The sequence below is a fragment of the Rhagoletis pomonella genome, unplaced genomic scaffold (genome assembly GCF_013731165.1).
Source record: "Rhagoletis pomonella isolate Grant_MI unplaced genomic scaffold, Rhpom_1.0 Rhpom_scaffold_00007, whole genome shotgun sequence".
NCBI lineage: Eukaryota > Metazoa > Arthropoda > Insecta > Diptera > Tephritidae > Rhagoletis > Rhagoletis pomonella.
In genome coordinates, this window is record NW_023458561.1 from 37,012,989 (window position 1) to 37,024,203 (window position 11,215).

Below are 11,215 nucleotides of genomic sequence, written 5' to 3' on the forward strand. Positions count from 1 at the left end.
ACTGTACCAGAAACAGAAAGTTTTGCTAATGAAGTATTTTGATTACTTCAGTAGAACTATTAAAAAAAATTATTACCGAATGTAGGTGTCACTAAAGAAATGTGAAAAGGTTCGGCCAAAAAGTGTTGTTACGGAATCGCCTTGCAAAAGTACTTTAGACACAGGGGACGAACTTTGGTTTGTTTACATGTAAGATGGTACAGTCTAATGTACATACATATGTATGTATACCTATGTAAATATCGAAATATCGAAGAGTGTGTTGATGATAAGCACTATTCTGTCACTGCTGTAGAAATAACAAATTGTGACAAGCGCCTGAAACGGCAGAGCTTCAAATAACCAAACAAAAATAAACAACTCAAAAACGTTGCAGAAGTAGGTATTTAACGGAGAGTACGTTGAGATAACATGTAGTAAATTGTTCATATGAATGTACATATGTGCATTAAAACAAAAGTCGGAATTTTGATGCTCTCACTCTCCTCTCACCTATTTTGTATTAAAAAAAATATTAAAAAAAATATTAAAAATTTGGATGTCGCGCAAAACGCTCAGCTTTCCCGTACTTTATATGGAAACAAAAAACATGGAAATACAGTTGTATTTTCCATATAAAGTACATGGATAACTTTGAGCGTTTTGAGCGATCTCTAAATATTTTTTGATTCCAAAATAAAAAATAGGGCTATATTTTTTGGGTATAGAATAATCCTAGGGGGTGGGGCAGTAAAATTCCGACTACTTTTTTTGGATCGCCATAATGTACGTATACATATGTATAGGTATGTATATATAACTACAAACTGGATAAACATTTGTAAATGCGAATACATGCATGTAATTCTTGTACAGGAACGGAACAATTGGACCAGTCCGCCTACGACACCGTTAGTATTACTTAAGGTTTTTTTTTCTTGCACTGATTAATGTGGCAACTATAAACATGTATGTATGTATGTATGTACGTAGGTTTATTTGTATGCCAACGTGCAAAATATAAGAATAAAAAAATAATTGAAACGCATTGTTTACTTTCTCACGTATGAAAATATCAAGAATGAAAAATATTGAATAACACATTTTACTCATTTACTTCAATAGTGCATAACTCAAAATACAAAAAACTCTAGAACAACGTTTTTAAGATTTGGAATTTACGTATCGCACACCTAGAGCCAAACACTGCGATCAACACAAAAAAATTAGGACAATAACTGCAAATATTTTTTTCTGCATTATTATATACACTAACCAAAAAACTACTATTATAACTGTTTTTGTATTCATTGCATTGAATCTGTACGATCCGCAAGCAGTTATATTTTCAGATCTGAATTTTGAGTTAGCTCACTTTAGATCTACATACATACATACATAGGTGTGCGATAATAAAATGAATAAATATTTTGTTCTAGTGAGCTATTGGTAAACGATACATCTTCAAAATTTTTACACAACATAGAAGAAGAGGTAGCGGTAATTTCTGCGTACTTAACTCAATATTTGTATTTTTTTGGATTATGACACCATTGAAGTAAATGAGCGATATGTGCCTACAAATAATCGAACATACTAAATTCGTATATAAAAGACCAGTGCCAATAAAAGTAATAATAAAAGAATTTAAGCTAAAATTCTGACAAGTTTTTAGTTTTATGTATGTATCTGTTGTCATTGAAAAAGTAAAAACTAAAATTGGGTAAAAAATAACCAAAATTTTAGTGCAGGAAGTCATGTAAAAATGGTTTTTTAAGAATAAGTCAAGAATTGGAGGGTGTTGCACAAATTTTAAACGCAGTTTCGTGAATTACTCGACCAGTTTTACGAAATCGTAACAGTCGTGAACAGTTCATGAATTCGTGCGCTCGTTATATGAACATTCGAGTATAAAGTTCGGTTACGCCTCAACTTGACTTTTTTTACTTGGTTTTCTTTTTTACTATTTACGAATATTTTCAACTAACGTTCGCTGCTGGTCTACACCACGATTTAGCGGTGAACTCTCGGCTAATTTACTACATACATACATATGTCGCTAATTGAATAAAGAATTCATGCATGAATTTAAATGACAATAAATTTCATTATACATAAGTTCGCATGTAGTCTGACGTAAGATTTCATGAGTTTCTAAACTTACTCAACATTCTTACTTAACGAGAAGCGGCAGTTGACAAACACTTTTTTATCATTGCTTTTTTTTGCCAATGAGCAGCATAGCAAGAACATACCCTGCGGGAAATGTATCTAAGTATAAGTAAACTTGAGGTTGATTAGGAAGGAACTAACGGTCACTATTATCTGTATATTTTTTCTTTGAAGAAAGCTAACCATATTTCTATGGCGATGGCCGCGAAGTAGTCAAGGGTGGTTGCCCCTGTATAAGATGTTAACTAACTTGTAACTAATCAGTTTTGGACATGAATTATCAATTATAAAAACACAATATATTTTTTTTACTTTTTTACTTATTTACTTTATTTTATTACATTACATGTTTGTTTACATATTCTGCTGTAGGTGGTCCCATATTCGAACTCCGTCAGGCATAACTTCAAAATGGTAAAACCAAATTTTGATTTTCCTTTTATTTGTCCTCAATTAGAAAAAGTATTCGCAAAGTGCAGGAAGAAGGTGTATTCAAAGTAAAAGTTGTATGAGGATATCTAAATCTTTTTGTAGTTAACTTCATGTATTTTATAGAAATCCCGCAAAAAGCCTAACTACAATTGGGTTATTTTTTATCAATTAATAATTTTTTTTCTGCAGGGTATATTCGGCGAAATAATACATACATACATATAAATCATGTGTACATACACGTATCTACATAAGGGGAAGTTCACCTTTTTTTTAATTTGGAGGTTTTGCCAAAGAGGGTGGAGTAATTGAGACCTAATAAATTAATCAAATAAAATACAAAATCAGCATGTATTTCAGCTTTAAAGTGGTTAAGAAAGCCAAGTTCATAGCAGAAATACGAACTAATCACAAAATACTTATAACGGGTTTTATTACGTTTCTTTACAGTTTCGGCAAAATAACATTGCATTATAGTTACATATGTCATAAGATCACTGGAGCGACAAGAAATCAATTGTTCGATTTCGCAATGCTAATAGTGCTGAAAACATGATCACACACTAAACCACGCTAAACTGATCGCATAATATTTACGGTCCCCCAAAAGCCTTAAAGTTTCGGAGCAACGCTAAAATAATGGTTCTTTTATGCTTTTTTAAAAAGATTTTCTAGAACAATTACGCTGATTTGAAGCCCATTAAATTTTAGTATAATAAAGTAGAAGTTTATAGTTGCCAAAATATATTTAAATAAATGGAAAAAATTAGGTACGTTTTCTACGTTTTCAATTAAAAATAAGAATTGTGCGCTTCGGGCTCGATTTTCGGTTCAGTAGGCACAGTTTTCGTTTCTCCTAAAATGGTCTTTCAGTTTTTTGGACTTATTTTTTAGTTTTTTTTTTTTTAGAACATTTTTCAATTCTCCCGCAACCGTTCTTCGATTTTTTTGAAGTCAAGTTTCTGTGCGTCAGAAACCATTTTTCGGGCCTCAAAAAGTTGTGGATATTTAGGACTATTTACAAGTAGTTATTTCAGGAAGAAACTTGTTAACTTGAGACTCGCTATGCACTAGTTCTCCCTGGGTAGGCTGTGCATATTCATATTCACTGAAATTAAAAAAGATTCAACTATCAACATGGGAACTAACTAATTCTCCTCTTCGGTAACCGAAGTTATTTAACCACAGAGGCAACACTAAACAAATTTTCATTTATTGAATGCTTGAGGCACATACTCACATACATAAATACTACATATGTTTGTATATAGTATGTATGTGCATGGGTCAATCCATGTCAAATCGACCAATGGTTGGAATAGGTCATTTTTGATTTAGATGAATTTAGGTCAGAACTTTTCTTTTACCATATAATGAAGTTCTGCAAGATAGAATTTTTTTTGAGAGTTATATAAAATTCTAAATTTAATAATTTCCGCGGTTTTTCAAGTTTTTTTTTTAATATCTCAAAAACAATTCTAGTTACAAAAATGGTTCTGGTGTCGTTTTAAAGGTGGCAATGGCTATGAGCAAAAACATAAAGCGTATAAAAATGTTTGGCCAAATTTTTTTATGCAATACCTCCAACTGATCTTAAAAGATCATGAAATTTTCTAGACGGTGGTTTTTTTAAGGTGTCAATTTTAGAACATCGAAAATATTTTGGTTTTTCAAACTCTTAATATTGTTAAGTTAAACAATTTTTATTTAATTTCAACTAATTCTTAATCAATATATTCCACATAAATCTGTTTTCAAAGATCGAAAATTCATACAATAAAATTAAAAAAAAAAATTTATTGAAATTTTCAATTGAGGTGTTTTATACAATATTCTTTTAAATTCTAAAACTCTGTGTTTTTTTTGTATTTGTAGAATTTTTTCTAATATTTTTAATTTATGAACTTTTTCATACAGCCACAAATATAATATTTAAAAGGGACCAAGAACAGTAACTATAAAAGATTTTCATATCTTAAAAAAAATTAACTTGCAAACTCCGAGAAATTGTGAAATTTGGAACTTTCGGATTTTTTTTTTTTAATTTTTTTTACCTTTGGCAGAATTTGGTTATATGATAAAAGAAAATGTCTGACCAAAATTCATCCAAATCAAAAATGGTGGTTTCCAATCATTGGTCGATTTCACATGGATTGGCCCACATATAAAAGTATAAAGTATGTGAATTCATATGCATCAACATATCTGTGAACATTTGGAAGAACAAATTAATTCGGCTTTTCCCAATTTCTTTTAAAACCACTAAATTGTTAGGTTCCTATCAAATGTCTAAAATATTTACTGCCCATAGCTAAAGTTTATGATGGCATCTATATATATAATACGCAAAGGGATTTTTTGTGCAGCGTAAAAGATCTGTACCGTTCGCCCGATTTTCAAAAATAAGATGTCAAATTAAAGCGCTTGGCCTTGGTAGATGTGCAAACCGGTTTTATTTTTTCGAAAGGAGTTGCCACCTGTAAATAATTAAACTCAAGTTATTTACTAATCAATGCCCTCAGATCCGCACCGTCCGTTCGATTTTCAAAAGTGAGGTACCAAATTAAAGGGCTCAGGGTGATGATGTTCAACAAGGTTTTACTTTTTCGAAAAAAGTTGCCACCTGTTAAGAAAGCAACGTTATTTCGAATTTCCAAAATGAGAAGTCAAATTAAAGTACTGGGATTCTTCATAGATGTGCACAGGTTTTATTTTTTGAAGTTACATAAAAACCGACACCATGCGAGACCTCTCATCACTCAGAAATGGTTAGATTAATCATTAGGAATATTTTTAGACGTTTTTGAATAGGGTTTCACCTGTTTAAAAAATTTAATTAAATGTTGGCGTTTTGGCGCCATGCGGGTTCACTAGTTTTTATAAAAACGTAATAAAAATTTCAAATTTTTGCATGAAAGTTAATTATTTCTCAGTGCAAAATTAAAACTTCACATAAGTTGTTCTTTAAAGTTTCCACAGATATGTACTAGTTATGTACACTTGTGGCCACACAAACCTTACCATCACTTTTTTTAAGTAGGTAAAATTTCGTAGATTCACAAAAAAATTATTTAATATATTTCACTCTGTAACAAAACTATATAAAAAAAATGTCAAACTTGGTAAAAAATTTAGAAAAATGCGAAAATTTTTAAGAAAATTTCGGGTAAATATGTACATAACAGTGCAAGTTTAATGTTGCTCAAAGTTGTGGTTGATTTTTGACAACTTTTTTTTTGATACGATTTGCGCACTTTCCCCATACATATAAAAAGAAAGCGTTACATGAAAAAAAAATACACAAGACTGTCGGCAAAAAAAAACAAAGCATTTCAAAATTTTCAAAAATTAAATGGGCTATTAAACTGTATACCCGAAAATTTCCTAAAAATTAGTTTTAAAAGTTTGAAATTTTCATGAAAATTTGATGCATTTTTCTAAATTTTTTTACAAAGTTTAAAACTCTTATTCATCTAGTTTTTGTTAAAGTGTGAAATATATTAAAAAATTCAATGTTTTTTATTAATTTACAAAATTGTACATATTTTTTTTTTTTTATGGTGGTAAGGTTTTCGTGGCCCCAAGAATACATACAAATTATTTATGCGGGTTTCTAGCACAAGTATCTATTACATACTAAGTACCTATGTAGGTATGTACTTCCGAACTTACCTCGTTGGTCGCATCACCAGCGTGTAACCGAAATAGGAACTGCGTGTTTGTGGTTTGAAGAATTTCAAATGCTGTGGCGCTGGAATTGCAATATTCGGTTGATTTGCAAAGTTGAAACCATCGACTGGCCAAATCAATGCAAATATGCTGAGCAACAGCGCGTTGTAGGTAAATTGTTGTTGATTGCGGCTTAAAGTGCGATGACTGTTGTTTTTGTTGTTGTTTGGCGATGACATTTTGACACGGTTCGATTGATTTTGCATTTTTTAATTTATATTTTTTATTGGTTGTGCTTTTTTTTTGTATTTATTTTAGAAAACTAATTTATCACAATTGATTGCATGCAAAAATTTTTTCATTGAATTCTGCGTTTATTTGAAGTTTTTAATGCATAATTTCTTTGCTGAGGTATTTACATATGTATGTATTTATGCATGCAAATGTGTGTAAGTAAATATTTTATGTCGTGGTTTTGAAAGCTGTTTTGGTGCACACAAAATTCACATAAATGGAATTAATTGTTTGAAAATACCTTCAAAATTTTCATAATTTTGATTCTGTTGCTAAAATTTTCAACATTTTTATGCAAACGTTTTAAGATTAAACACTTATGTATATCAGGTGATTTTTTAGAAAAAATAATTTTAAAAACTAATTTTCTTTAAAATATACTCGATTTTTGGAAGTATTTTGAAGTAGAATCAGCTCACATAATTCTTAATACTTTTGCGAAATATTTTGGCGGAAATCTTAAGATTTAATAAATTTTATATTTAAGAAAAACTTTACCGAGAGTGCACCAGTGAAAAGTGCAAACCCCCCTAATGTACACATCTTCTATTATTTAGATTACATTGGAACGAATTAATCACTCTTTTCAGGATGTAGGGTCGACGAACTCCAGATTGTTGCTCTAAATGCGGCATTATCCCTCTCAGAGGACCTTTATCTAGTGGAATAGCTTCTGGCGGCAAAATACCTATGTAGATAAATATCTTACGATTCTGGTAGCAATTTTTAGAGTAAGCTGAAGAAATATTAAAATAATATTTTTTTTAAAGTGGGTGAACGTGGTCACGACAATTGTTGGGTCCTCAGTTCAGTAATTCTAATTCAAAGCTTGAGTTTACTTAAAGTTAATATCAATAGCATTGTCTATTTCGGGCTTGTGATTAATGATATGAAGAATAGGGTGGTCAAAAAATGCACGTGAGGAAATTGAAGATTGGTGCATATTTTAGTAGAAGCTATGTTCATCAAGAAGAGCTAAAAGAATTTCAATGTTGCAATTCAAATAGTTTTGAGACCCGGCAAAAGACGTAGGCGTTAAAGAAGACTTTGAGCAATATGAAGCTATACGCCCCTACATGAGACTGCGGGCTTTTGACGACAGGATTTATTCTGAAACCCTTGGAGCAGGTATCCAATTTTGTCGATATTGGTATTATAATGGACTCCAAACTCAATTTCAACCTTCATATTAATGCTACAGTCAATAAAGTCAAAGGCGTTTTTGCATTCTTAAAAAGAGTTCAAAGATCCTTATGTTAAAAAAGCTATTTTTACAAGGTTTTATTTAATTACCACTTTAGTTGGACCAATATTAGAATACGGATCTATTGTTTGGAATCACCGCTACAAAGGTTATTCAGAAAGGATTAAATCAATTCAAAAACAATTCTTGCTTTTTGCATTGCGTGATCTTAACTAGGATTCAGAGTACTACAATCTCCTTCCTTACATAGAGAAAAGCTATGTATAATATTTATCGTAAAATTAATGACAGGCCTGATTAATAGCCCGTCCCTTCTGGCTAAGGTGAACTTTAATATACCCTCTTGAGTATCAAGACACTTTCCACCTCTGTTTTTGAAGCAAAACTATTTTTGAATTAAACGAATCATTCCGTTGTTGATGTCGAGATTTTAACTCTCATTCGAGCACGTTTGACGTATCGCACTCAATTTTTACTATAAGAAACTATCGTACTATCTTTTACATATCCAATCGGCTGATGAATTCGATTTTGCATCTGAACAGTTTTAGATCTCGACACTTACCCGTATACCTTAATTTCATGAAATGCTCGCTATGTCTTCTTAAAATGTTGAATAAAATTTTTCAATCCCAGTGTCCATTGCTTTACAAATTAAAGCCATGTGTGACAAACTTTTGAAAATGGTTATGTCGAACTATTTCATAGTGCAAATTTTAATAACTAGTGATATGGATTACAAATCATGAAAATGAACTATTCAATATTTTAAAAAATTTTGGACCCTCATTATGCGGAGGCTCCATTTCTATATATTTTTCATTCTCCTGGTGGCAACACTGCGTTGAGATAGGGCGTTTTTCAATCGGCTGCTGAGATTGGGCATTTTTGAACCGAATTCTCTAATAGGGCATTTTTGAGCTAGCTGCCGAGATAGGTCGATCTTCCACTCCTCAGCTGTCGATATGTTCGAAATTTTTTTTTGTAATTGTATGGAAGAAAATGCGTGACCCCGTCAAGGAAAAAGATTACAAAAATCAACGCGAATTCTTAGTCACTTGAAACTTGAACTTTGGGAAGCTAGAACTTAATGGGCTATAAAATTGCATACTTACAATTTTTGGAAAAATTCTTTATAAAAAGCTTGTTATAAAAATTTCTAGAATTTTTCTACAAAGTTTGAAATTTGGAGTTACATAAAAGGCTTTTGTTAGATAGTGAGCTGGATTAAAAAAAAAATATAACAATAATAATAAACATTAAACAAATAAAAGAAACTGATCGAAATGTCGTGTTCCTATTATTTTTCACGTGACTATGCTTTTTTGTCTTATTTTCTTTTCCTTTTTTGTTTTGCATAACTGGTAAAAATAATTAATTTTCACATGAATTCTTAATGAACTTAAGTATCAGACACTTTTTATTTTATTTTCACTTTTTTGCTACGAGTATCATTAATCACAATTTGCGCATAAAACTTGTTTATCTGCTTAATTTTTGCAATTTCAGAGGAAACTGAATTCATCGACTTCAAAACCATGAATACGCACTGATACTTTCGTAAACACAAATGTATGCATTAATTTCCTTTCCATTTAACACAGCCTTATTTAATTTGCTTTTTTTTTCTTTTAATTCTCCAGCTTCCACATCAACTCAAGAAAAATAGATTGAAGCTAGAGATAAGCATAGCCAAAGGAACACTTGAAATATGTACTTCATTTCACTAATTTAATTAAATTGCGTTATAAAAGCGTTGCTGCAACGCTGCCTCCGTCAAAGCGCACCGAATAGACAACAACTGAATGCGACAAAAAATTAAAATGCCGCACAGCACAGATCGAGGTGGATCGAGCGGCCCATACAAGCGACTCCATACAAACATGCGTGCCTCTGTGGTAATTGGGCGCGGGTATGTGTGCGCGTGTTCTCGTAAGCATACGCGTAATTTGCGTTACGTATCAACCAGCCGGCTGGCAACATATGAACAGTATCACTTGCAAAAAGTATCTGCTGCTCACACTGATCGTCAACACTCGTCACGCACCTACTACGAGCATCATACACACTTGCACTGACCACTAATAAAAAAATAAATAAATAAAAAATATAGACCGGCAAAACTGGCGGCGGATGCGATGATTTTCTCCACTATTTTTCCATAAGCTCTTTCTTATGTTTTTCTGTATTATTTTTATTTTTATTTTTTTTTCTTTAAAGATATTTTTACGCATTTAATCTTCTGTGCTATTGTTCTGCACTTTTTGTTATTTTGCTATTGTTGTTGTGGTTTCTGTGATAGCACTCATAAGAATTGTATACGCTTATTAGTGCTGTTTTTGTCGCGGTAATTGCAGCTTATTATTATTATACATTTAGTTTATATGAGCTCCACACTTGGCTACTTACGCACTGCGATCTCGCTATTGTCGCAAACATTTGTACATACAGTACATCAAAAGTTGACGACAAGACGCCTTGACAATCGAAGTCTGTCTACAGACTTTACTAGCAGTTAGTCATAATTTGTTGATTATGCAGCCCTTATTACTTTATACTCGCTTGTTTTGTTATTGTTGCACTTTTATTCATTTAAATGAAATTGTGATTAACGTTGCGGTTGTTGCATGGCAATTGCAGTCGTATAGAACGCATATCTCTCATACATATGTACATACATATATACGCCCACACTCACTTCACTATAATCACTCCGGCGGCGGCTTCAATACACCCCCACTCCACTTCACTTTCCTTCGCGCAACTTCACCACGGTCGCGTCAACTTTCGTACAAGTTTTCCCCCAACACGGACTTCAAAACACGGCTTCACGTCTTTACGGCTTTACTGCTTGCATCCGTCTTCGCCAGCAATCGAACTGTAAATGACCAAGTCTCGTTGGCCCTAAGCTTAGCTCATTGCCATTGTTCTCCTCCAATAGCTTACTGTCTGAACTTTAGTCAATTCTGGAGTTTGTTTCATTCCACCTTGTTCGCTGCACGGTTGTTTTTATAGTTCGGCCCCAAAGCTAGTTGTGACCATCAGTGTTGCCAGAAGTTTTTCAGAGAAAAGGTTAGCACCCTTCTTATCTATCTCGTACGATAGGCCGCACGAATGATTCGTCACCGTTTCTCTTTGCAATTTCGTAACTCGATCGTTCGTCTTTGTCTTACTTTACTTACAGACGATTGTCGATTGTTTTGATTTATACTAAATTTTCAATTCTAAGCATACAAATTTGTAATAGGGGTCTTCCCACCGTGTTTGGTACTCAGTAACTCGGTGCTCGGTAATTTCTTCCCATGTATTTTCTTTGTGTAATGTTATTTTACACAAACAAAACACTTTAGCAATTTTTAAGGGTTTTACACACCAGTAAAAAAACTAAGAAGAAAATAATTTAATTATATGTAGTTGACATATTTAAGATAATGTTTGATATGCGCAAGAAATTAATACAATAAA

General features: G+C 32.2%; 1 protein-coding gene across 3 annotated transcripts in view; it reads right to left on the reverse strand.

Annotated features, from left to right (window-relative positions):
- The window catches only part of LOC118742705 (integrin alpha-PS3-like), an 82,590-nt gene extending 71,940 nt beyond the window's left edge, over positions 1–10,650 (reverse strand). The window contains exons 1-2 of one of the 3 annotated variants that reach the window (XM_036474972.1): positions 10,449–10,650; positions 6,256–6,620 (exon numbers count right to left, since the gene is read on the reverse strand). In XM_036474972.1, coding sequence (XP_036330865.1) covers positions 6,256–6,518 — 263 coding nt within the window. In that variant the 5' untranslated portion in view covers positions 6,519–6,620; positions 10,449–10,650. Of the gene's footprint in view, positions 1–6,255; positions 6,735–7,127; positions 7,264–9,467; positions 9,954–10,448 lie in introns of those variants that run through there. The other 2 variants (XM_036474971.1, XM_036474970.1) reach the window with 2 other exon arrangements.
- Positions 10,651–11,215: the final 565 nt, after the last annotated feature.